Source organism: Dermochelys coriacea, chromosome 1 (genome assembly GCF_009764565.3).
Source record: "Dermochelys coriacea isolate rDerCor1 chromosome 1, rDerCor1.pri.v4, whole genome shotgun sequence".
NCBI lineage: Eukaryota > Metazoa > Chordata > Testudines > Dermochelyidae > Dermochelys > Dermochelys coriacea.
Window position 1 is genome coordinate 111,025,984 of NC_050068.2, and position 27,966 is coordinate 111,053,949.

The window sequence follows — 27,966 nt, forward strand, 5'->3', positions numbered from 1 at the left end:
TTTATTTTATTTTAGTATATGCAGAACCAAAGTGATCCAGGCAATATAGACCTGACGGTAAATATACTTACTATGGGATATTGGCCAACGTACACACCAGTGGAAGTCCACTTAACTCCAGAGGTGAGTCTTTTAGAACTAGAATTTGCAGTCTATCATGGTGGAGGGGTAGTAATCTCACTATTTAGGTTGCCTAACGCATTCCATTTTAACTGTTTTCAATTACTTATAACTAGATTAGTACTCCTGAGGGAATTCTGCACAAAAAAATTTAAAAATTCTGCACCAAAAAAAAAAATTCTGCATACAGTATTTTAAAATTCTGTAATTTTATCAATAAATAAATGTGGAGGCTCCAGCATGGCGATGGGGAGCACAGCCACAGACTGCACGGCTTCCCTTTGCCTCCCTGTCAGAAAGTCATTTTTCTGCAGGGAAGCAAATAATTCTGCGCACATGCAGTGGCGCAGAATTCCCTCAGAGTAAACTAGAATAGGTCAAAACTTTTCAAATTTCAAAGGTGGGTGGGGGAGAGGAAGTGGTTGAAAATTCACAAAATGGTTAGCCAGCCAGTCTTCAGAACATAAAATATTGTGGAAAAAAAAACATTTTGAAAACAATAAACAGCTTATATACATGCCTGTTTTACAATATATAACCCATCTTCCACATGGAGAACCGGGTAGGTTTCAGAGTCTTTTAAATCCCATTAGCAGGGTCTGTCGCTCTTGGTTACAGTGTATTGTTCAATCTTGAATCCAGTGAGAGTGACCCTTTCTGTGCATCAGTCAGACCACTTTATACAATTCTTAGACTATGTCTGCACTGTACTGCATTGCAGACTATAGGTGTGTGAATTCCAGAGCACAGCAAAATGTTGCAGGCTAACTGTCCTTTGTGGACGCTGCTGGCACAAACTAAAAGGTACCTAGTTTACATAACACGAATTAAGTACATTTTAGTTTGCACCAGGAGTGTCCACAAGGGACAGTTAGCACGCAACACTTTGCTGAGCTCTGCAGTTCACTCACCTGTAGTCCACACTGCAGCATGGTATAGACAAGCCCTTAGTTCTTTGTTTTCTGGGTCTCTTGAAGGTGGTCAAAACCAGTCTGTGCAGTTCCTCCCCCCCCCCCCATGGGATGGTACTACTTCAGACCCGTTTACCTGTGGAGGGATTTGCATTATTACCCACTAATCACAGTTCTCAGTAATCCATCCATGGTCAGTGACTCCCCTGAGTCATTTAATTGCTTGTTTTGTTTCAAGAAAAGTTAACTCCTTCACACTCAGTCGGTAGTGGTACCAGTTGAGAAGGGAAACTGAGTCACAAACTTTCATAAAAATAAAGCACATTTCCCAGTTCTCAACGTTTCTCATTTGTGAGATGTTGGACAAAGTCACTTCTGGCAAAGCTGGGACTAGAACCTGGGTCTCTAATATAGCAGACCTGAATCTCATCCAGTTAGTCATATTGCCACTCAGAATCTGCTAAAACTGCATTTGGATATGCTGTCTGTAAAACAGATTTACTCCTGCATCTGCAATCTTTTGTTTCAATGTGTGAGATGTTCTCTTTCTAGTGGTTGGTCTACAGGTAACCGGTGTAACAGGTTACTTATTAAAAAGAAAAGGATTACTTGTGGCACCTTAGAGACTAACAAATCTATTTGAACATAAGCTTTTGTGAGCTACAGCTCACTTCATCGGATGCATTTGGTGGAAAATACAGTGCGGAGATTTATACACACACACTGAGCACATGAAACAATGGGTTTTATCATACACCCTGTAAGGAGAGTGATCACTTAAGATGAGCCATCACCAGCAGCAGGAGGGGGAAAGGAGGAAAACCTTTCATGGTGACAAGCAAGGTAGGCCATTTCCAGCAGTTAACAAGAACATCTGAGGAACAGTGGGGGGTGGGGTGGGGGGGAGAAATAACATGGGGAAATAGTTTTACTTTGTGTAATGACTCATCCATTCCCAGTCTCTATTCAAGCCTGAGTTAATTGTATCCAGTTTGCAAATTAATTCCAATTCAGCAGTCTCTCATTGGAGTCTGTTTTTGTAGTTTTTTTGTTGAAGGATAGCCACCCTCCGGTCTGTAATCAAGTGACCGGAGAGATTGAAGTGTTCTCCGACTGGTTTTTGAATGTTATAATTCTTGACGTCTGATTTGTGTCCATTTATTCTTTTACGTAGAGACTGTCCAGTTTGGCCAATGTACATGGCAGAGGGGCATTGCTGGTACATGATGGCATATATCACATTGGTAGATGCACAGGTGAACAAGCCTCTGATAGTGTGGCCGATGTGATTAGGCCCTATGATGGTGTCCCCTGAATAGATATGTGGACAGAGTTGGCAATGGGCTTTGTTGCAAGGATAGGTTCCTGGGTTAGTGGTTCCGTTGTGTGGTGTGTGGTTGCTGGTGAGTATTTGCTTCAGGTTGGGGGGCTGTCTGTAAGCAAGGACTGGCCTGTCTCCCAAGATCTGTGAGAGTGATGGGTCAACCTTCAGGATAGGTTGTAGATCCTTGATGATGCGTTGGAGAGGTTTTAGTTGGGGGCTGAAGGTGATGGCTAATGGCGTTCTGTTATTTTCTTTGTTGGGCCTGTCCTATAGTAGGTGACTTCTGGGTACTCTTCTGGTGCTGTCAATCAGTTTCTTCACTTCAGCAGGTGGGTATTGTAGTTGTAAGAATGCATGAGGGAGATCTAGTAGGTGTTTTTCTCTGTCTGAGGGGTTGGAGCAAATGCGGTTATATCGTAGCGCTTGGCTGTAGACAATGGATCATGTGGTATAGTCTGGATGAAAGCTAGAGGCATATAGGTAGGAATAGCGGTCAGTAGGTTTCCGATATAGGGTGGTGTTTATGTGACCATCGCGTATTAGCACTGTAGTGTCCAGGAAGTGGATCGCTTGTGTGGACTGGTCCAGGCTGAGGTTGATGGTGGGATGGAAATTGTTGAAATCATGGTGGAATTCCTCAAGAGCTTCTTTTCCATGGGTCCAGATGATGATGTCATCAATGTAGTGCAAGTAGAGTAGGGGCATTAGGGGACGAGAGCTGAGGAAGCGTTGTTCTAAGTCAGCCATAAAAATGTTGGCATACTGTGGGGCCGTGCGGGTACCCATTGCAGTGCCGCTGATTTGAAGGTATACATTGTCCCCAAATGTGAAATTGTTATGGGTGAGGACAAAGCCACAAAGTTCAGCCACCAGGTTAGCCGTGACATCGGGGATACTGTTCCTGATGGCTTGTAGCCCATCTTTGTGTGGAATGTTGGTGTAGAGGGCTTCTACATCCACAGTGGCTAGGATGGTGTTTTTAGGAAGATCACCAATGGATTGTAGTTTCCTCAGGAAGTCAGTGGTATCTCGAAGATAGCTGGGAGTGCTGGTAACGTAGGGCCTGAGGAGGGAGTCTACCTAGCCAGACAATCCTGTTGTCAGGGTGCCAATGCCTGAGATGATGGGGTGTCCAGGATTTCCAGGTTTATGGATCTTGGGTAGCAGATAGAATACCCCAGGTCGGGGTTCCAGGGATGTGTCTGTGCGGATTTGTTCTTGTGCTTTTTCAGGGAGTTTCTTGAGCAAATGCTGTAGTTTCTTTTGGTAACTCTCAATGGGATCAGAGGGTAATGGCTTGTAGAAAGTGGTGTTGGAGAGCTGCCTAGTAGCCTCTTGTTCATATTCCGACCTATTCATGATGACGACAGCACCTCCTTTGTCAGCCTTTTTGATTATGATGTCAGAGTTGTTTCTGAGGCTGTGGCTGGCATTGTGTTCTGCACGGCTGAGGTTATGGGGCAAGTGATGCTGCTTTTCCACAATTTCAGCCCGTGCACGTCGGCGGAAGCACTCTATGTAGAAGTCCAGTCTGCTGTTTCGACCTTCAGGAGGAGTCCACTCAGAATCCTTCTTTTTATAGTCTTGGTAGGAAGGTCTCTGTGGGTTAATATGTTGGTCAGAGGTGTGTTGGAAATATTCCTTGAGTCGGAGACGTCAAAAATAGGATTCTAGGTCACCACAGAACTGTATCATGTTCGTGGGGATGGAGGGGCAAAAGGAGAGGCCCCGAGATAGGACAGATTCTTCTGCTGAGTTAAGAGTATAGTTGGATAGATTAACAATATTGCTGGGTGGGTTAAGGGAACCACTGTTGTGGCCCCTTGTGGCATGTAGTAGTTTAGATAGTTTAGTGTCCTTTTTCTTTTGTAGAGAAACAAAGTGTGTGTTGTAAATGGCTTGTCTAGTTTTTGTAAAGTCCAGCCACGAGGAAGTTTGTGTGGAAGGCTGGCTCTTTATGAGAGTATCCAGTTTTGAGAGCTCATTCTTAATCTTTCCCTGTTTGCTGTAGAGGATGTTGATCAGGTGGTTCCGCAGTTTCTTTGAGAGTGTGTGGCACAAGCTGTCAGCATAGTCTGTGTGGTATGTAGATTGTAATGGATTTTTTTTTTTTAACTTACTTACTGCTTCCAGCTAATGTAGTTTCCCTTTTGGTCAAGTGTCAGAGGTCTGGTGTGGATCTGAAAATCCTGGGTTAAAACCCTCATGATCCATATAAGGGGATTACAGTTTCAAATGACGTCTTTTCATTTGTCTTTATTTAAAAAGAAACTAAGAAATGGCATACAAAAATCTCTTTAAAGAAAGTTTTATTAAGGCTGCAAAGTCAAGTAATCAGAAGTTAGGTGATGCCAACATTATGGTTGCATGTGCAATCATAATTCTGTCACATGGTGCATTTTAATACAGTCTCTAAGGCCACATCTACACTACCCACTGGATCGGCGGGTAGTGGTCGCTCTATCGGGGATCGATTTATTGTGTCTAGTGTAGAAGTGATAAATCGATCTCTGATCGCTCCGCTATTGACTCCGGAACTCCACCACAGTGAGAGGCAGCAGTGGAGTTGATGGGGGAGCGACGGCCGTTGATCCCGCGCCGCGAGGACGGGAAGTGATTCGAAGTCGATCTAAGATGCGTCAACTTCAGCTACGCTTTTCTCGTAGCTGAAGTTGCATATCTTAGATAGATTTCCCTCCCCCCCCCCAGTGTAGACCACGCCTAATAGGGTGACCAGGTGTCCCGATTTTATCTTACATATGCGCCTGTTACTCCCAACCCTGGTCCTTATTTTTCACACTGGCTATCTGGTCACCTTAGTCTTTAATTCCACAAGACCCTTCCTCTTTTAAAAAAGCAACCGTTTTATTTACATGAAATGATCCTGAAAACAGATATTCTTCAAGTGATTGCTCATGTGCATTCCAATAGGTGTGTGCGTGCGCTGCATGCATGATCGTCGGAGGGTTTTTCCCCTAGTGGTACCCGTCGATCGGCTGTGGAGACCCCTGGAGTGGTGCCTTTATGGCAGTGTATGTAAGTCCTTGCCAATCTGCCGCTTGCTCAGTTCCTTCTTACTGCCAGTGATGGTCATTGGAGCAGCTCAGTCTCTTGCATTCGCAAGTGCCTACCTAATGGTTCCCTTTTCTAAGTTGTACATAGTTGTTAGTTCATTTGATAGTAGTTTGTAGTTAGTTGGACTTACTTCAGAGGGCTTCCTCCCTGACCTAGTTTCCCCAGGCATGGGGGGCATGCCTCGGTCGCAGGGGTTTAAGATGTGCGAGAAGTGTGCAAAACCTATGCCCACAGGCGATCTGCTTCCTGTCTCAAGTGTTTAGGAGAGGGCCATCAGACAGAGAAGTGCCCAATTTGCAGGAGCTTTAGACCCAGGACTAAGAGCGGGACAATCATTTGAAGCTCCTTCTGATGGAGTCAGCCCTGCGCCCACAGCTGGCACTGGAAGAGACACCGGCATCTTTGGTGTACAGTACCCCCCCCTCAGTGTGGGATGTCCCAGCACTGAGGAAGGACTCCTCCAAGGAGTACCGGCACTGCTCCCCAACTCATAAGGCCAGCGCCACCAGGCGCCACTGCTCGCAGTCCCCGATGCCGCATAAGAAAGAAGCGGACAGAGGTCATTCATGGCAGAAAGACCTGTCAAGAAGCCGTAAGGGGACTCCACTGGGGTGCGTCCTCTGTCAGGACACCCATGGTCTGGGCCTCAAGACCCGGCACCATTGACTCCGGCCCCAACAGGATGCCTGTCGAGTCTGGTGCTGGTGGACTCCCTGACTCGGGAGGATTTGGAGGAAGAGCTTGATCTTTCTGGCATGACGGTGCAGTCCCTGGCACTGCAAGCCCAGGCACCGGCGGTAGCACCAGCTGCAGCGTCTAGCCCTACACCGCATGTGGCTCTGGCACCCTTTGCAGCACCAATGGCGGCACCGCCTCTGATTCATCATTGTGGAAAACCTATCATGTTATGGTGCCGCTCACCATCTCCCCAGTACCACTCCCCAGCACTGTCTAGCTCCGAGCCTGCTGCCACCCCCCTCCCCGGTGGTTGGGCACAGACTACTCATCCGAGTCAGATACCGAGTCTTCTGTCTCTAGACACGGCCACTACTACTCCCAGTCCCGGCACCGCAGACCAGTAGAATCATCAGCATCGACGGTGGCCTGGCCACCCTAGTGGCTGGGCCCAGTGTAATGGCCCTTTTGGACCCCTTGGGCCTACCATCAGGGTCATGGCTCCAGGCCGGCATTGGTGGCATCTGCACCCCGTGACCCCCCCCATAGTAACATTGCTGGCTTGCCACACCCACAGGGCTCCTGAAGACCCCACATGAGACAGGGACTCTGGGCTTGAACTCCTGAGGCGTGGAAACTCTATGGCTGAATCCACTTGAGCTTCAGTGTTCAGACCCAGGGAGGGGAGGTTTGCTGGGGAGTAGGAAACCCTCCACTCGTACCATGTACCTGGCAAAGTGGAAGTATTTTTCCATTTGGGCTCAGCAAAGGGGAACCAAACTGCAGCTAGAGCCAATTTCTCTTATTTTGGGCTACCTGTTGTACCTTAAGAAGCAGGGATTAGCAATATCATCTCTCCGGGTACACCTTGCTGCCATTTCGGCCTTTCACCCGGGGGCAACGCGTGGGTCAGTCTTCAGTAATCCCATGGGGGGCAGGTTTCTCGAAGGCTTAGACAGACTTTATCCCCAAGTATGACGGCCCATTCCCCAGTGGGATCTCAACCTGGTCATGTCTGCACTCATGAGACCTCCTTTCAAGCCCATGGCAACCTGCCCTCTGTCCTTCCTTTCCTGGAATGTGGCCATGACATCAGCCAGAAGGGTATCTGAGCTCAGAGTCCTGACTTCCGAGCCCCTCTATATGGTATTTTATAAAGACAAGGTGCAGCTATGCCCTCGCCCTGCGTTTCTGCCAAAGGTAGTCTCCCAGTCTCATGTGAACCAAGATGTATTTTTACCTGTGTTCTTCCCTAAGCTGCATGCCAGTAACAGAGAGCGCATGTTCCATTCCCTGGACGTTGGGTGTGCCCTAGCATTCTACATGGAGCACACAAAGCCATTTCCTAAGTCACCACAGCTCTTTATTGCAATCACAGAAAGGATGAGGGGGCTCCTGATCTCATCCCAGCACATTTCCTCATGGATCACATCCTGTATCAGGACTTGATACGACCTAGCTAAAATTCCAGACCCTCCGCTTACGCCACACTCCACGAGAGCGCAGGCGTCGGCCGCAGCATTCCTGGTGCAGGTCCCTATCCAGGACACATGCAAGGCAGCAACATGGTCTTCTGTCCACACCTTCACGTCACACTACGCCATTACCCAACAGGTGAGGGACGATGCAGCCTTTGGCAGGGCAGTCTTGCACTCAGCAACCAGGTGAACTCCGACCCCTCCCCCAGGGAAACTGCTTGGACGTCACCTATTGGAATGAACATGAGCAATCACTTGAAGAAAAAATGGTTACCTACCTTTCGCAACTGTTGTTCTTCAAGATGTGTTGCTCATGTCCATTCCAAATCCCACCCGATTCCCTTCTGTCAGAGTATTCCGGCAAGAAGGAAACTGAGCAGGTGGGCTGGTCGGAAGGGACCTATATACACCACCATAAAGGCACCACTCCAGGGGTCTCCACAGCCAACCCAATGGTTCAACTAGGGGAAAAACCTTCTGACGATTGTGCGCGCGGCGCATGCACGCACCTATCGAAATGGACATGAGCAACACATCTTGAAGAACAACAGTTATGGGAGGTAGGTAACCATTTTATTTATGTTACCAGATATTGCAAAGCCTATTTTGATAATAATTAATATAATTAAGTTGTAATGTCAAATATATACACACACACACACTTTTTTTTTTTTTTAAACCCCTCACCTTCACTGAAGGGAGGCAGGCTGAGTGTTGGGACCCAACAATGGTTGTAGCTGTGACACTGGATTTACAGGCAGGGGAAGCTTTTGCCCTTTCACTCCCCTAGCATCTTCACCAGAGAAGCGGGCTACTCTGCAGGGTTCAGCCATGGCAGACAGATGATGGAGATGGGAGGCCTTAAACTCTCCACTGACTGCTCCTAATGGGGGTGGAACAGGATAGTGGGGGAATGGGACATAAAGTGCTAACAACAGCCTTGGCTGCAGTTAGGAGGACAAACCAGTGACAGGAGTTGCAGAGAGTTCTTTCCCAGGTGTCTGGCTGGTGGTTTTTGCCAACATGCTCCAGGTTCAACTGATCACCATATTTGGGATTGAGAATGAATTTCCCCCAAAGTGAGATTGGCAGAGATTCTGGGAGGTTTTTATCTTACTCTGCAGTATGGGCCTGGGTCACTTGGTGGTTTAAACAAGTAAATGGTGGATTCTCTGTAACTGAAGTCCTCACATCATGATTTAAAGACTTCAAGTAATTCAGCCAGCGGTTATAGGTCTGTTATGGGAAGGGGTAGGTGAGGTTCTGTGGCCTGCAATGTGCAGGAATTCAGACTAGGTCAAGGGTGGGCAAACTTTTTGCCCCGAGGGTCACATCTGGGAATAGAAATTTGTATGGTGGGCCATGAATGCTCACAAAATTGGGGTTGGGGTGTGGGAGGGGTGAGGGCTCTGGTTGGGGGTGCAGGCTCTGGGGTGGGGCCAGAAATGAGTTCAGGGTGCAAGAGGGAGCTCCAGGCTGAGGTTGGGGAGTAGGGTGTGAAGTGGGGTGTGAGGGCTCTGGGGTGGGGCTGGGGATGAGGAGTTTGGGGTGTAGGAGAATGCTCCAGGCTGAGACAGAGGTTCAGCAGGTGAGAGGGGGATCAGGGCTGGGGCAGAGGGTTGGGGTGCGGGAAGGGGTGCAGACTTCAGCTGGGGGTGTGGGCTCTGGGATGGGGCTGAGGATGAGAGGTTTGGGGTACAGGAGGGTGCTCCAGGCTGGGATCGAGGGTTCAGAGGGCGGGAGGGGGATCAGGGTTGGGGCGTGGAGAGAGGCTCAGGGGTGCAGACTCCAGGCAGCGCTTATCTTAAACAGCTCCCAGAAGCAGCGGCCATGTCACCGCTCCGGCCAGGCAGCTTTGTGCACTGCCCCTTCCGCAGGTGCACTGCCCCTGAGGCTCCCATTGACTGCAGTTCCCAGCCAATGGGAGCTGTGGGGGCAGCGCTTGGGGTGGGGGCAGCATGTGGAGTGGAACTAGGAACGTAGGAACTAGAGTGGGGCCATGCCGCCGTTTCCAGGAGCGGTGTGGCACAGCCCCCGACCCTGCTCTTTGGCTGGAGCAGTGGAACGGGGCAAATGCCAGACCATGCTCCCCAACGGGAACTCAAGGGTCAGTTTAAAATGACCAGATTTGGCCCGCGGGCTGTAGTTTGCCCACCACTGGACTAGATGATCACTATGATCCCTTCTGGTTTTAAAGTCTGAGGATTTGGGAGCAGAGTGCAAAATAGGAGGGGGGCTTTTCAGAACCTTCTCTCCTTCTCCTCCTCTAACTACATCACATGTGGGGAACAGATGATGGTAGGCCTAGGATGAAATCACCACTTTGGTATATGTTCTGATTCTTTTAATGGGAATTTAGTTTTATCTTAACTAAAATTTATTTTGTTTCAAGAAAATTATATTATATGAATGTCTGGCATCAATTTTTGCTCTGTTTAAGCTGGAACCAATGTGTACGAGGGCAGATTTGGCCCTTGAACTTCACTTTTGTGTAAACTTTGATTTAAAATATTAAGATGAGCCTAACACACTACTGTGAAACTCAGTCTGTGTGGTTACTTTTGGTACAAGATAAGTTAACTTTTTTCCCTCTTTTTCTTCTTTGTTTACAGATGGTTAAGCTTCAAGAGGTATTTAAGACCTTTTATCTTGGAAAACACAGTGGTCGAAAGCTTCAGTGGCAGACCACTTTAGGGCATGCTGTCTTGAAAGCAGAATTTAAGGAAGTATGTTTGCTTATTTAATACTTAATCATTTGCTTTTAAATAAAATAACTTATTTGGTATCTCTTTCCTTTTTAAGCAGTATATTAATAAAACAATTTTTGCAGAGAAGAATCTAACAATATTCTATATTAACTATTTAGAAAAGTGTTTTCTTTGCCATTTATTTAGAATGTGGTATTTTAGTTAAACATGTCAAAACTCTAGTGTGAAACATCTTTCAGCAGTGACTGTTGTGGGTTAATAAGTCTCATTCATTGATGAAAAGAAGCCTGTAGTAGTCAGGAAACTAAAAGAATGAGGTGGACATTTTTTTAAATAGTATTTTGAAGGAACCTAGTGATTGAATATTAGCCCTAGCTATTACAAAGCCATGCTGAAAAGTATCAGTGGTATAATTTAATGAATGTGGTTAAATTTAAATGCTTGTTGAATTATTAAATAACTGTAATGTTTCTTAACATAGCTTTTGTTCTGTCTGATGAGATATCTTCATCAGTAACGCAACTTCATTGTACCAGGGCACAGACAAAAATAATTTTACTCTGATGTTAATGACAACTAGTTATAAATACAAAATTTAGAGCCCTGGGATCATGTGAAGTTAAGGTGACTGACAAGTTTGTAATTGATAACAGACGTGAAATGTTGTTTGTGCATGGAGATCCTGAGTTATTAATCTCCTTCCCATTGCCTAATTTTACAAACGCCACACTTCTGTTAAGGCTGTTGCTGCAGAATTGCACGAATTAGAGAATTTCTGTTCTGTCAAGTTTTATCTGACAATGATATCTTTCATGTTAGTTTGCTTATCTCTATTAAATAACTCATTGGGTGAAATTCTGGCTTCATGTAAGTCTGACAGTTTTGCTATTGACTTCATAGAAGTCAGGATTTCACCCATTGCGTGTACCTTGAAGAAAATGCTGTTAGGTGAATACTGGGCTATGCAGGTAATCTGTTGGTGCGCTACACTACCAATATAATGTCCAGGGTTGTTGGGTTTTGGTTGGCTGGGTTTTTTCTTTTTTTGTTTTTGGTTTTCTGTAATTTGTCTTGCTATTATTACATTTCCTTGGCACCACATACTAGGATACATAATCAGGCTGCAGCATCCTTTTAAATTCACATTTCTCTTCATCTAGAACAGGGGTTCTCAAACTGGGGGTCAGGAGGTTATTACCTGGGGGGTCGTGAGCTGTCAGCCTCCACTCTAAACCCTGTTTTGCATCCAGCATTTATAATGGTGTTAAATAAATAAAAAAGTGTTTTTAATTTATTAGGGGGGTCACCCTCAGAGGCTTGCTACGTGAAAGGGGTCACCAGTACAAAAGTTTGAGAACCACTGATCTAGAAGCTATTTGTTAAATAATCTATAGATTGTATAACTTGTCATCAGAGTTGTTTTTGAAGTTTGGCACTGCATAGAATACAGTTGATACTCTAAACATTGTACACAGCTCTAGAAATCATTTATAGTTACTTGTGGGTTTTTTTTGTTTCCTTTGTAGGGAAAGAAAGAGTTTCATGTGTCACTCTTCCAGACATTAGTACTGCTTATGTTTAATGAAGGAGATGAATTTATTTTTGAAGAAATTAAAATGGCTACTGGTGTAGGTATGAAAAATTACTTCATGCATTCATTATTTTCTTTCATTTGAATAGCTTCTAAATATGACTTTGGATGTAAAAGTCTAATTTTAAGTACAGCAGAATGTTGCTAATTTCAGTGACTTGCAATGGCTATTTTTGTGAATCAGCGAGTACGTAAATACCAAAAGATAAGCCAAATATACTTCTACTGCTTTGTGAATAACATTGATACTTCATAAATTTATTAGTAAATGATCTGTAGTGTATTTTGTAAAAACTGATGCATTCTTACTAACAAGAGCTCACTACAGCTTTTTTTTAGTTCTTTGAGAAGTCGAGAGAGACTCCATTTTTTTCTGTGCAGATTATAAAATGTGCAGATTATTAAGGTTCTATTGTAGTTTCAAGTATCGTACTTTAAAATGACCTTTTTAGAACAATTGCATTAGTTTTGGTTTGGAGAGGGGGTTTTGAATTAATAATGTCCTTGCGTGATTGTCCATGTGTATTCTGCTTCTGGTGCACATGCACCCCATGGGCACAAGATCAATTTTTTTTTTTTTTTTTTTTTTTTTTTTTTTTTAAATACCAGTGCCTGTTGAGACTGTGCCTGTGGCCCACATGCCTTCTGGCACTCCACAGCGGAGGGCATAAAGGGCGGAGCAGCTGCAACCCCCTTCCAGTTACTTTTTACTACCCAAGGCAGCAAGATGGAACATCTACACTGTCTACATCTCTGCACACTGTGCGTTTGTTTTCTCTAGTTTTTAGTTAATGTTCCTTAATATATTTATCTTGTAGTTAAGCCTGTTGGCATTTTTTTTTTAAAGGAGGAAAAAATGAGAAGACAAGCTCTTCAACTTCACAGATATTCTTAGTACCAGATCCCCTGGATATGGTGCCGTTGAAATCCCAAGGATTCAAATCCTATCCCTCTTGTGTGGTAGCTATTCCTATCAATCTGGACACTCCATGTGCTTCTTCTGCCTCTGTGAAGCATATACGCAAGATAAAATGCTTGATATGTTTCTCTTTTTCAAAGAGGACACACAAAGAAGGGAATCCTGCCAAAACTTATTCTCTGTAAGGGCATTATCTGAGCCCGAGGAGAAGACAACAGCCAAACTAGACCAGTCTCTGTGAGTGCTCCAGTAAATCCCAGGTCTACCTTGAACTTCAGGGCTCACTTGTTGACTAGACAGAGCTTCTAACTCAGCCTCAGCTCAATCTTCTGAGAAGAGAGGGAGGAAAGAATACTGGTCTCATTGGAGACATCGATTGCCCTCATCAGCACTAAGTAAGTCCAAACCAGGGGACAGTTCAAGGCTCAAATTTAATACTGCTGATGTCTCTGCACCATTTTGTCACCAGGTGACCTCTGCACTGCTTTTGGAGTCTGTTCCTGACTCTACCAATACTGATCAATTGGCCACAAAACACCCAGCATTGATGCACCTGGAACTGGCATCCAGAAACCTTGCCTTGGCACTAGAGTGCTCCATACCATATTCATAGCACCCACCATGCTATCAGCTGATCTGGAGGAGAAGCTCTGTTCTGATGAGATTTGCAGTACTGAGTGACTTGACAGTAGCCAACCTTCTGGAGTCACCATTGCAGACAACTGCTAGGAAGCTCTTAGCCCTGGTGCCATCTGGATCCACCATATCAATTCCTGCACAGGATATCCTTGGGCCTTGTAGAACTTTCGAGAAAATTTGTTCAACTTATGGAGAAGATATGCTCCTTCTCCACATCTGAGCAAAGTGAAGATATGTCACCCACCTACTTGCCATGCTCGCCTCTCTGTGGGTATGTCTACGCTACCCACCGGATCTGCAGACGGCGATCGATCCAGCAGGGATTGATTTATCGTATCTAGTTTAGATGCGATAAATCGACCCTCGAGCGCTCTCCCATAGACTCCTGTACTCCACCGTCGCGAGAGGCACAGAGAGAGTTGACGGGGGAGCAGCAACAGCCGACTCACCGTAGTGAAGACGCTGCGGTGAGCAGATCTATGTACGTCTACTTCAGCTACATTATTTATGTACCTGAAGTTGCATAACTTTTAAATTAATTTCCGCCCCTCCCACTCCCTAATGTAGACCAGCTCTATGACCCAAGCTATTCCAATGAGGAGTCCAGAGGACATCCCGGAACCCATTGTGGTATCTTCCTTCTCTCCTGACCCCTAGTTTAAGCAATAATGGCCATGCTGAGCCCATTTGGGGATGCCATCCAGTAGAAAGACTTCATTGGTTCTCCTGCCTCCAAAGCCAGGTCTGTGTTCCCTCTTAATCCATTTTAGGAAGGTCAGATGGTCCACTGTACATCTCAGTATCTGTACCAGGACACAGAACAGGATGATATACAAGAGTCAGATGTCTAGCCTATCTCAACAGTGATATTATCATCTTCGCCTGATGAGTCTGTTCCCCTTACGTCTGGCAGTGCTGAAACAAACTATCTGCCCTTCCAGGAGCTTCTCCAGCAAATGTCAGTTACCCTGGAAATTGCAGTAGAGAGAATGCAAGAAAAGTCACACTAACTTCTGCATCCTGTGCTCCTTGGGCTCTGGTAGATTGGCAATGCCAATTTAATGAAGGCTTGTTGGAACCAGCAAGAGACCTATGATAGATCCCAGCTTCAGTGGAACCCACTTCAAATAAGGCAGATAAGTGCTACCAAGTCCCCTCAAAGTAGTTTGAGTACTTTTTATAATGACTCCACATGGGTTCTTGGTGGTTGCAGCCATCTATGAGAGGTCCAAACAGCAGGGACCACCCAAAATGACACGATGGCACAAGGACCTGAAGAAACTTGAATTCTTTGGCGGCAAGGCCTGTCAGGCTAGCTTACGAATGCCCATATTGAACTACCAAGCATTCCTAGCTAAATAGAACTTATTGAATTGGGACCAAGTGTCACGGTTCAGGAGTCTCACAGGAGCACAGGGAGGAACTCAAAGCTGCTGTGGTAGAAGGGTCAGTGGTAGTAAGTTGCCCTTGATGCCTCAGACACAGCGGCACAATGGGAACATTGATTACTATGCATAGATCCTCTTGGTTGCAGTCGTCCAGTATTCCAAAGGAGTTCTAAACAATCACTGAGGACCTATTCTTCAAAGGCTGCAACCTTTTCAATATCCACACAAAAGATCTTCACACTTTAAAGGATGCAAGGACCACCTTATATTCTTTGGAGTTGTATGTTCTGGCTCCCAGGACAAAGCAAAACAGACCACAGAATTACCCCAACCTAAAACAATCTTCTTCCTATTACTATCCCGAACACACACACACTTTTTCAACTTCCTATCAGCAGGTTGATGGTACAGTTGAGAGTTGCATAGCACTGTAGAATATTTTCCTCTCCTGTCATTTGGGAACAATCTTTTGTTTTGTTGTTTTTTTTTCAGGTAGCCTGAAACAGGTAATCTTGGATCAGTAAGTCCTGGAAATCATAAACAGGAAATCATAAACTCCATCCAGTTTCAGGGACCCCTCTCACAAGATACTGCTAAGGAGGGAAGTAGACTCCCTTCTGCGACTCATAATGGGAAATGTGCGTGAGGGATTCCAGGCCCTGGGGCGTTCATTCACATTACTACTTAATCCCAAAAAAGAAAGGGGGATGGTGTTCCATTCTGGACCTCAACAAATGCATCCATTGTTTTAAGTTCAGGATGAGAACACTAGCTTTTATAATTCCTACCTTAGATCCTCAAGACTGGTTTGTGGCTCTTCATTTAGGATGACTGTTTCCTTATTGCAGTTCATCCAGCCCACAGGAAATACCTCATATTCCAGGTTACTGTCAATATAGAGTGCTTCCCTCCGGTCTCCATACAGTTCCAGAATAGTCACCAAGAACCTAGCAGTGGCAGCTCACCTAAGGAGACAAGAAGTGTAAGTCTCTACCCATATTGCAACTGGTTGATTTGGGGCAGTCACCTCAACAAGTGACCAACTCCATCCATTTGGCACTCTTCGCTATTCTGGGTTTCAGAGTCAACAGAGAAAAGGCCACATTTACCTCTGCTCAAAAGCATAGAATTCACAGGAGCTTTATTGGACTCCCCAGTGGCAAATCTGCCCAACACCGGCAGGTTCCTCACAAAAGAACAGCCATACTGGGTCAGACCAAAGGTACATCTAGCCTAGTATCCTGTCTTCCGAAAGTGGCCAATGCCAGGTGCTTAAAAGAGAATGAACAGACCAGGTTAATCATCAAGTGATCCATCCCCTGTCGCCCAATCCCAGCTTCTGGGAGACAGAGGCTATGGACATCATTCTCAACCTTACTGAGCAACTCGAGGGTTACCCAAAGACATCAGTCAGGACATTTCTCAGGCTCATGCGACAAGTGGCCTCCGACACTAAGTAATGCAATTTGCCAGACTTCACCTATGCTCCATGCAAGCGTGGTTAAGACCAGTTTATCTACCCAGCAGACACCTAATAGATATGACGGTCATGGTCTCACAAGAAGCCCTCTTCTTGTTAGATTAGTGGAAGGATCGTCTATATGTGCACAGCAGAGTGCCATTCTTACTGCCTCTATCCACTAAACAGCTGGTGACTAGACACATCCACTCTTGGATGGGGAGCTCATCTGGACCATTTTAAAATATAGGGACTATGATCTGAAGTAAAGGAGTAAATCTCCACATAATATCCTAGAGCCAAGAGCTGTTAGCCAAGTCTGCATGGCATTCCTACCTACCCGTATTCTGAGGAACCACAATCCAAGTACTGAAGGACAATACTACAGCAATGTACTACATCGGTAAGCAGGGAGGGGCACACTCATTACCTCTCTGCCAGGAAGCAATCCATCTCTGAGACTGGTGTATCAGCCTCCAAGTAACACTTTTGGCCCTACATCTTTCATGCTTGCAGAATACCCTAGCAGATCAATTCTGCACACAATACACAAGCGTTCAGTCAAGAACATATTTCTGCAAGACATCTACATCTACAAATGGGGATGCCCAAAGATAGACCTGTTTGCCATAGACTAGAACAAGAAATGCCAAGTATTTTGCTCTAGAGGAGGATCTGGCCTTCTACATCCCCTGGATTTTGGGACTCGTGTTTACCCACTCATTCCACTGATACAGAGGATCCTAAAAATACTCTAACTGGATGATGACAACACCAGCATGGCCCAGACAGTTCTGGTAGTCTAAGCTGATGAGCCTGTCAACACAGCCCCCAATCACACTTATGGTTCAGCCAGATGTAATCATACAAACTGAGGCCCAGATCCTACACCCAAACCCAGCATCGCTGCACCTTGCAGGCTGATGCTGGCTGGCTAACAGCCACAGACAGAATCTGCTCCATGGAAGTCCAGAACGTTCTGGCTTGTAGCAGAAATGATTCCATTCGAGTAACTTGTTCAGCTAAATTGAAGAGGTTCTTTTTTGGGCAATGCAGAAGCATCTACTCCCACTAAAAAACCCAGTAGCAACACTTACTTGCTGGCCCTAATGCATTTGGGATTTTCAATTACTTCTATGGAAGTCCATCTGATGGCAGTTTCTGCTCATCCTCCTATTGAAGATCTGTCTTCACACCCACACAGTTGCTAGGTTCCTCAAGAGCTTCATGTCTTTCCTCTAATCTGAGAGATCCTGTCCCTGTGGAACCTCACTGTTGTATTATCAGGGTTAATGAGGCCTCCCCCTGAAACTTTTATTTACTTGCTCTTTATACTACCTGTGTATGAAGACCATCTTCTTAGTGACTAAAACCTCATCCAGAAAAATAGGACGGATCCAGGACCCTTGTATACAGTAATCCATAAGGGCAAAGTGACATTAGGACCTCACTCAAAGTTCTTTCCTAAAGTTGTCTCAGATTTTCACCTGAATCAGGTGATTCACCTGCCAGTGGTCTTTCCCAATCCTTGTGCTAATCTGGGGGAAGTTAAATTTCACGTTAGATGTTGTTGGGACTCTCTCATTTGGACAGAACAAGACCATTCGGGAGCTTGCCTAGACTGTTTCTGGCCTTTGCTGAGGGGATGAAAAGTCAGCCTATATCCTCCTAAAGACTATCTAAATGAAACTCAGATTGTCTTGCTCTGAGTGTGTTTGGACCCACCTATGCAGATAGGAGCCATTCCACCAGAGCTCCAGCAGCCTCTGCTGCTTCTCTAAGAGGCATCCCAATATCTGAGATTTGCAGAGCAGTTACCTGGAATTCTGTCCACACCTTTGCCCAGCACTACTACTTCGTATAGGGCTCTAGGTCCGACGCACACTTTGACAGAGCTGTCTTACAGATATCCTTTCATTAGACTGTGATCGCCCACTTTCAGTGGGTATCACTGCTTGTGAGTCACCAGAAGTAGACATATGGACATCATTTGAAGAAGAGTAGAGTGGTTACTTACGCTGTAGTAACTGGTTCTTCAAGGTATGTTGTCCACATGTATGCCATGATCCGCATGCCTTATCTGCTAGTTTGCAGCCTAGATCAGGTGGATTCTGTTTTAGTGAAGAGTGGTTGCTGCCACTCCCCCTTTACATCCTATTCTATGCAGCACCAGAGAGGCTATGTCTAGACAGCAATGTAAGCCTAAGGTTAGTGGGACTCAAGTCAGCTGACGTGTGTCAGAGAACCCTGGGCTTTAGCATCTATACTGCATTTTAACCCTAGATTAAGAATTTTTTCTGACCTGTGCTCAAACCTAGGGCTCTAAAGTCCACACTGTAGAGCACAAACCCAAGTCAAAGTAACTCTATCCCCAGTAACCCTATACCTAGCGCCCTCAACCCCCATGTCGACACTCTAACCCTTCAAATGTGTAGCACTGTGGACAAACTGTATTGCCAACCCTGTTTCCTAACTGCGGTGGTGCTATTAATGGGACTCGGGTGCCCATAAGGAACACGAGAGTACATAAACGACATAGGTAGCTCCTTTGGTGGCTGTCTCAGTAGAACGACTGCAGTTTGAGAAGGCTTTCTAATCAACTACCATCTTATGTGAGAATTGGGCTCTCCAGCTCTAAGCTGAGTCATATTGGCAGGAAAATGCCCATGTGCATCTATTCTGAGGATAATTAGAACATCAATCTCTCCAGGACTGTCAGACTATTTAAAATGAAACGTTGCCATTCTTAATTTTTAAAGTGGGAAGTTCAATGAAGGTGTCTGTCTGTTTTAGAAATTTGACATAAAATGAAGGTATCAGAGGAAAACACACACACACACACACACACACCAGTCTGGCTACTACTGGCTGCAGAGTGATGAAGTGCATGCCCTTCATCACTCTGGGTGCAGTGTGCTCCAGCACCGCCTGAGGATCCCCTATCCCTACTCCTGCTGCATCCTGGGAGGCAGGGATAATGGATCCTCAGGAGGCTGCGGGGAAGTTTTGGGGTTGGCTCCCACTTATCCTCACAGTGCACACTGCCTGGCCGTCCCTGTCCCACAGGCACAGGTAGCGCAGGGTGGACCCAGGAGCAAGAGCCACTGCACTGGCTGCCTGCAGCACTGCTCCTCTGCTGCCAGGAACTCTGGGATATATCTGGAGGACGTCTAGGACCTAAGGCAAGCTGGGACCACATATCCACAAGAAACCAATAGGGCTCAGACCCTAGGTCCCAAAGGCTTGGACCTTCCAGCCTGGGACCTTGGGTCTGAGTCCTAGGTTAGCACAATTGCAGTATAGACACAAGGGATGTTTGGCTTGAGCCTGGGTTCAGACCTGGGCTTAAATTGCTGTGTAGACATACCCGCAGTTTATAGGGCACAACTGCTGTTCAAAAACAATCCAATTTTCTGTGCCTGGGATGCATGCACACCAGAAGTGGAATGTGGACAATACATCTTGAAGAACTACAGTTAATGGAGAGTAACCATTCTTTATAGTGCTTCAAAAATATAAAGCATATAGGTGATTAATTATTGCAATTAATATTTTTGTAAATTTAATATCTTTATAAATAATTGTCCGTCCACTCCCTTACATCAAAAGAAGGAATAAAAAGGGTTTTCTTAATGGTGGTGTTGCAGGAATGTGAAAGCTAAACTATTCTCTAACTAAAAGGGCTAATTTTAGACCTAATAATGTTATCATTTTACTTAACTCTTCCAATGCACTTCACCACTAGCTTGCAAATTCTTTGCTATTTCAGTTCACAGGTCTACACACAGTGCTATCCTAACACATTTTATTGTGGTTTTTATATTGCGGGTAATGGTATTCAAGAGACTAGGCAGAGAGCAACAAAATGCATATTCACTTAGAAATTTTCAGGGCTTTAACAAAAGTCTTCACAAAGTTTAATGTTTAGTGTATTTGTTTGTTTTGCCTAACACTAATGTTGCCTTTGACTTTGTGTTTTACATATTAAGATTTATTATGTCATTCCTTGATTTCTAGTTCTTCCATATCATATTGTTTTTAGTGCATAAATGTTTTCCTGGTAGCATGAACAGTTGTCCACTTTTCTTCTGTTAGCATAATAATCATGTTAGAACATACTCATATCACAGTACCCACTGATGAAGCACAGGGTAACACAATTTATCTTTTTTTTTTCCTTTTCTTTTTTATAAATCTCAAAGTCTCCTAGTACATTCTTTTCTGATCTTTGTTTTTTGGATTGTAAACTCCTTGAGGCTGGGGCCACGTCTTTGTTCATGACTTGTACAATGTTGAAATACTGTTCGTTCTTAGGTATAAGTAAGATCTGCAGGATTGAGCCTTTAAAGTTGTGAATTACATTGCATAATTAGGAATGAGTTAGAAGAAATTATTAACAATATACTTCAGAAAAGGAGGAATGTTCTAACTTGTATTTATAAATTAACAATTTAATATTTCAAAGTTATAGTCAGCTTTTTATTGTATTTTTAACCTGTTTAGAGGACAGTGAATTGCGAAGAACCTTACAGAGTTTGGCCTGTGGGAAAGCACGGGTATTGATTAAAAATCCAAAAGGCAAGGATGTAGAAGATGGAGACAAATTCATCTTTAATGGTGACTTCAAGCATAAATTGTTTAGAATAAAGATCAACCAAATACAGATGAAAGAAACAGTATGTACTAAAATACTCTTACTCTTTGCATTTATTTTGATTAAACTGATATTGTGCCTTGCTTACCTATATGTCCTGGCTGAGTTGACAGTCTCTGCATTTCCAGCAATATTTTTCTCATCCTGGGAGGGGAGAAATATTTCTAGTCTCATTGGTAGTCCGTTTGTGTCCTAAATTGATATGATCTCACATATCTTTCAATACATCTTAACTGTTTAGACAGTGCAGTTGAAGTATTGACATTACATTGATTGAACAGAACAAAAGTAATGCTGTTAACACATCAACTGTTTTTATTTGGAGATAAGAGTTACTGAAATAATTATCATCCCCTCTGTTGCTGTGAATATCTTTGGGAATGGATCCCAATTCCTGGGGTCAGCATGATTGACGTGTTCAGTTAGCATGTCCAGTTGTTTTCCTTGTCTTTAGCATACAGAACTCCTTGAAGCGTACAGTCCTGGAATTATTCTCTATTTCAGAAGGCCCCTATACATTAAGGTTCAGTAGAAACCTCATCTGTATTGATGCATTTCTTAATTAAATAAATACTGTTGTTTTTTAATTGTAGTTTGGTTTATCAAGTTTACTTTTTATAAGAACTATGTGAATTTGCTTTGCATATGCTTAATTTGTATCCTTAGTTTCCTTTAACAGTATCAGAACATCAGAGAGCCCAGGTTTTAGGTGTGCATGCTTATCTGTCAGAAAGAGAAAAATAAATGAATATTGTTTCCTTCCACATACTAATTGTATATTTCCCTAAAGCTTAACCAAACATTCAGAGACAGAAAAATTGGCAATGAAAGATGGCTTGATGCATGTTGTCTTGTCCTTTAGGTTGAAGAACAAGTTAGCACAACTGAAAGAGTGTTTCAAGATAGACAATATCAGATTGATGCTGCTATTGTACGAATAATGAAGATGAGAAAGACACTCTGCCATAACCTTCTTGTTTCTGAATTGTATAATCAGCTGAAATTTCCAGTAAAGGTAAGTGAACTTAAATTCCTTTCAATCCATACTAGAATTTTTTTTAATATCTGGTTCGAGAGTTCACTCATGTCCATTCCATATTAGGTGTGTGTGCTCACCACATGCACTGGTACCGGCAGTTTTTCCCTCAGTGGTATCAGTAGGGGTACGGCTCTGGCGCCCCCTGGAGCGGCGCACACATGCTGCAGTATAAGGGGTGCTGCCGGCTCCCCCGACCCTCTCAGTTTCTTCTTGTCGCCAGTGACAGTGCTGGAACATCTGCTGCTTTGGCTATCATTTTGTTTTGTTCAGTGTTTCTTCCAAACATTTCCTTTAAAATAGTTAATAGTTCCCTTAGTGCTAATTCTAGCCTGGTCCACAGGCTTTAAGCCCTGCGATCATTGTAAGTGGCCTATGCCTACCAGCGACCTGCATGCTAATTGTTTGAGGTGTCTAGGCAAAGGACACACAAGCAACAACACACTATTGCATCTGTAAATCCTTAAAACCCCAAACAAAAAAGGACAGAGACGCATCCATCTGAGGGCGCTCCTGATGGAGTTGGATCTGGAGTCGCTCCTGCTGGCGTCCCTGACCCCAGCACCCAGGTCCAACTTGGCCCCAAGCACTACAGCGTCAGTGCAGAGCACCCTGCCAGCACAGTCTTTGAGCCAGCACCGATCCCCTCCTCCCCAGCTCTGGTCAAGAAGCCAAAGAGAACCACAAGGGGAAGATCCCCATTTCCTGTAAGGAAAAGGATAGGCCCAGAGGAAAACAAAGACCCGTGGTGGGTGGCTTGATGCCTCCATCAGGGAGTCGGGCCCCAGCTCAAGTTCAGTGGTCCAGCCCATTGGGCACTATGCCTGCCACCCGAGACAGTGACAAGGGCCTCAGTCATCTAGATGTCCCGTCAACACCTGCAGGCAGTGTAGATCCTGTCGCTACCGGTGCCGCCCACACCGGCTTCAGTGGTACCCCAGTCCAAGCGTAAAGCTGCCTTGGGACCTTACCGTGTGTGCGCATCTCAGTGACACCGCTCCCCATCATGGAGTCCCACCAGCACTCGCCTGCTCTGAGCTGTCATGCCTCGGAGGCAGGCTCAACAAAGTCCTTTTTGGTCTCCAGACCCTGGGCACTGACAGCGGGATTCAAGATGTGGCTCGCTGGTAACATGGTACAGGCACCTGGTACCTACCAAGGCATGTGCCCCCTGGCAAGAGCATCGAAACCAGCCTTTCATGTCCCCAAGGCCTTGGCACCGGTCATGTGAACCATCGTTTGGACATGGCCACCAGTCACCAACCCACCGATGCCAGTTGCTGACACACGGATCCCTGCAGTTGGGGAGATCCTCCCGGTGACCGGCCTACTTCAACTCCCGGTCCTGTTCCAGGTCCTGGTACCAATCGAGCAGCGTGAGGCGTAGATTGCCCGTTGACTGACGCAGAGTGCCAATGGTCCCCGAGTTCATCTCCATCAGTCAGGTCAGTGTCGAGGTGTAGCAGCCGGCAGAGCACGGAGAAGGAATGCTCGTCCACTCGATCATGTTCACCTGCCAGTGACCACTCTGCCTCCGGCTGCGGAACTGAGCAGGAGTCTTTGACAGCGGGACAAGCACCGGCAGTACCGTCCACGTCATTGGCACCGCAACTGACCCCTTGGGCCCAAAGCCAGTGGCATCCTGGTACCCCTGGAACCTGTGGGGGATTCTCCAGCCATCGCAGACAGTCGGCTCAGTGGTGGGAACTTCAGATAAGCCATCAGCCTCAGCATCCCGCTCTCCACCAGAGGTGTAGTACCCAGAAGGCAGAACCCACGAGGCCCATGAGCAGACAGGGGAACAGCCTGCTGGACCACCAGAGGACGTTGTAACGCCCTCGGCACCAGTGTCATCTTCATTGTTGCTGGACGAAGCCATCATGGGTCCCCCTTACCTGGTTCCTCAAGATGCTGCTAAGGCTCATCAGGAACTACTGAAGAGAATCACCTCCAACCTGGTGCTCCAGGTGGAGGAGCTAGAAGAGCTGTCGGACTCCCTATTTGACATCCTCTGCTACACAGCACCTACTCCACGGCATCTGCCCCTACATGAAGGGGTATCAAAAATTATTAATGCCCTATGGCAAACCCCTTCCTCCTTGACCCCCATTTCAAAAAGGGCTGAACGTAAGTATTTCATGCCAGCTAAAGGCTACAAGTATCTCTGCACCCACCCGGCCCCAAACTCTCTCGTAGTTGAGGTAGTTGATCAAAGGGAGAGGCAGAGGCAACCCAGACCTATGCCCAAAAATAAAGAATCCAGGAGACTGGATCTGTTTAGGCGAAAGATTTATTCATCTTCCATCCTTCAATTGAGAGTGGCCTACCACCAAGCCCTCCTTGGCCACTACGATTACAACATGTGGCAAGCCATGACCATGTTCAAGGTTTTGCTTCCTGAAGAGTCCAGGAAGGAATTCCAGGTGATCTTTGGGAGGGCACCACAGTGGCCAGGGCAGCCCTCCAGGCAGCTTCAAATGTGGCTGACTCTGTGGCTTGTACTATGGCCATCTCCATGCAGTGGGCATCCTGGCTACTCCTCTTGAGTCTGTCAACAGAGGCTCAGCAGTCAATGCAGGACCTTCCCTTCAACAGCCAGGCCTGTTTGCAGAAAAGACATCTTAAGTCCATACAGCTTACTGACTCCTGCACTACCCTGAAAACTCTAGGACTGTACATCCCCAGTCCAGTCTGTAAGCAGTTGAAACCACAGCCAGCTCATGGCCAAAGGAGCCAACCCTGGCAGGAGCTGCCCCACAAAAAGAGCAGGGGCTACAAAGGCCGCCCAAGCCACCTACACCCACCCTCCGCCCAATCACGCTCAACCTGCACTAAGAAGGGGAGCAAACAAGTGTTTTTAGGTGCACTCAGACCTACCAGACTATACCCCGGATCTATCTATCCCGCTTTTTTCCAACTACCTTTCTTTTTTCCTCCTGACATAGACCACCATAACCTCAGACCGTTGGGTCCTCAGTACAGTGATGCAGGGTTATATCCTACAATTTCTGTCTACCCCCCCACCACGCTTCACCATCTCTCTTCAAGGACCCTCTCTCACGAGAGTCTCCTCGCACAGAAGGTAGAAGGATAGCTGCAGCTGAGTGCGGTGGAAGACGTTCCACGTGAATACAGGAACAAGGGAGTCTGTTCCCAGTACTACTTAATCCCAAAAGCCAAGGTTGATCTACGGCCCATCCAGGATCTACGAGACCTCAACAAATACCTAAAGAAGTTGAGGTTCCGCATGGACTCCTTTGCCTCCATCATCCCCTCCCTGCATCCAGGAGACTGGTATGCCACCCTCGACTTGAAGTACTTTCATATAGCATTCTTCCAAGGACACAGGCGCTTCCTACACTTCATGATGGGATCGGACCACTACCAGTTTGTGGTCCTCCCTTTCAGCTTCGCGACAGCACCAAGGGTGTTTATCAAGTGCATGTCGGTGGTAGCAGCTTATCTCAGGCATCAGGGTATTCAGATCTACCCGTACCTTGAGGACTAGCTGGTCAAAGGTCAATCCACATCCCAAGTCAAAAGGGATGTTGCCATGCTTCAGGCCACGTGCAGATCCTGGGCCTGCTGGTAAACAACAAAAAGTCGACGTTAGTTCCAGTGCAGAGGATAGAGTTCATTGGAGCGGTGCTCGACTCCACCTGCACCAGAGCGTTTCTGCTGCAGGAGAGGTTCCAAGCATTGGTGGACCTCTGCATGGTAGTCTCCATGTTCCCCCTAGCCATGGCCAGGGTTTGTCTGCCCTTGCTGGGACACATGGCAGCATGTACGTATGTCGTCCGCCATGCCAGACCCTTACAGCAGTGGTTCATGACAGTCTATTCCCAGTCCAGAAATCACCTGGAAAAGGGCCTTCCAGTGTCCTCGCAGAGGGTTTCCAACTGGATCACCTCCTGCATCTGGACCTGTTATGAACTGGCACAGGTTCCGCTGCGCTGATTGTGAGTGCCCACTCAACCAGAGTTCAGGCGTCCTCGGCGGCCTTCCTGGCGCACTTCCCTATTCAGAACATTTGCAGAGCCACGACGTGTTCACACGTTCATGGCGCACTACACCATCACTCAGCAGGCCAGAGATGATGCTGAGTTCGGCAGAGCTGTGTTGCAATCTTTGTGTTGGTGAACTCCTACCTGCTCCATTGGCACTGCTGGGGAGTCACCTAATATGGAATGTACATGAGCAAGCACTCGAAGAAGAAAAGAGGTGTTACCTTTTCTGTAACTGGTGTTAAGATGTGTTGCCCATGTCCATTCCACAACCCGTCGTCCTTCCCCACTGTTGGAGTTTCTAGCAAGAAGGAACTGAGGGTGGGAGGAGCCGGCAGCGCCCCTTATAGCGCATGTGTGTGCCGCTCCAGGGGGCACCAGAGCCAGTCCCCTACAGATACCACTGAGGGAAAACGTTCCCGCACTGGTGCATGTGGCAAGCACACACACCTAATATGGCATGGACATGAGCAACACATCTCAAAGAACACCAGTTATGGGAAAGGTAACTGTCCTTTTTTATTTTTTTTGCCTATTCTTTTCTATCCTTCTAAAAGATGGAAAAAATAAGTAGCATAGGATTTAATGGTTGAATCAAAATCAAAGATTCAAATGTTAAAATGTTTTCTTTAACAATGAGAGGGGGGAAGTCAGCAGGTTTTACCAGGAGTTTATGTATATTTATATTTAGAAATTTTAATTTGATATATTTTGTTATACAATTTATAGAACCAATTTTTAAAATAAAGATTACTGTCCTCATTTTACTATAGTGGGATTGAAAATAAGAAATTCTTTTTATATTTCATTTATATTACTAAACAGAATACCAATTTGATCTTTTCTTACAGCCTGGAGACTTGAAAAAAAGGATTGAATCTCTCATAGATAGAGACTATATGGAGAGAGACAAAGACAACCCCAATCAATACCACTATGTTGCATAATGGAGAGAACTTTTTTTTCTTTTTTCTAAAAAACACCAGAATAATGTATTCAGGACATTGAATACCTATGCTATTTTCAGACTTTATTTTTAGCAGATCTCAACTTGATGTATACTATTCAACCAGCTGCATGCACTGGTGTGGATGAGAAGCAAAGGAAATGTTTCTTGGATCATCCTTATCAAGACTCCTTAGTGATTTTTAAATGGCACATCTTTTATTTCTTTTAGTTCTTCCATTTGTTCTTTTGAGTTCTTCAAGATATGTTTGTTCTCCTTTGTTTAAAATTAACTTTTTGAAGTTGGAAGGGAAGGTAAAAAAATATTCTATTTTTCTGTGACAGAGATGCAAGTCTGGCTTATTTATGTATGTGTTCATGACTGCACATCCATAAAGACCCTTAATGCTGCATTCTTTAGCTACAAAAATCACTCGGGTATCTTTTAAAACCCCTTTTAATTGATTAACACTTTATGTACCAACACTCAGTGAATTTTTGAAATTATGCACCTTGATACTGTTTTCATGTTTTGTTTAATTTTCTTTCAAAATAGTTCTAAACTTCAGTCTGGTTTGGATAAATCCGGTTTTGAAGTGAAATCTTCAAAGTGCCAAGAGGACAACTGTGTTAAAATGTCTGTAGTGAGCTGTCTGATTACTTAGCTAAGGTATTGATTTGTGGAATTTTTTGCTCTAAGGCAAGTGATTTGCATCACTGTTTATGTAAAACTTAAGTAAAATTTAATTTTGCCTTTAGAGACAAATATAAGATAATTACTGTACTGTGTACTCAACACAAGAAGAGAAGATTTCAAAGGCTTTACAGTTTTGATGTTGTGAAATAATAGATTTTTGTCTTGAGAGACTAAGGATTTTGTGAGTTCCCTGTTACATATTGTATATATGTAAGTTGATTTGAATTAAAGAATGAAGAACATGTAGATCTGTTAGATAATTGTAACTATAAGGAAGATACTTTTTTGTGGTAATATTTACAAGCCTCTGTTTTATTTTACAGGATTTGCATAATGGTGTTTC

At 45.1% G+C, this 27,966-nt stretch overlaps 1 protein-coding gene across 2 annotated transcripts in view; it reads left to right on the forward strand.

Annotated features, from left to right (window-relative positions):
• Nucleotides 1–26,948, forward strand: part of CUL4A (cullin 4A) — a 93,359-nt gene extending 66,411 nt beyond the window's left edge. For both annotated transcript variants that reach the window (XM_038401887.2, XM_038401903.2), the window contains exons 15-20: nt 16–123; nt 10,196–10,309; nt 11,818–11,923; nt 20,791–20,963; nt 21,804–21,956; nt 26,833–26,948. In XM_038401887.2, the coding sequence (XP_038257815.1) occupies nt 16–123; nt 10,196–10,309; nt 11,818–11,923; nt 20,791–20,963; nt 21,804–21,956; nt 26,833–26,928 (750 nt within the window). In that variant the 3' untranslated portion in view covers nt 26,929–26,948. The remainder of the gene's footprint in view (nt 1–15; nt 124–10,195; nt 10,310–11,817; nt 11,924–20,790; nt 20,964–21,803; nt 21,957–26,832) is intronic.
• The last annotated feature ends 1,018 nt before the right edge of the window (nt 26,949–27,966 follow it).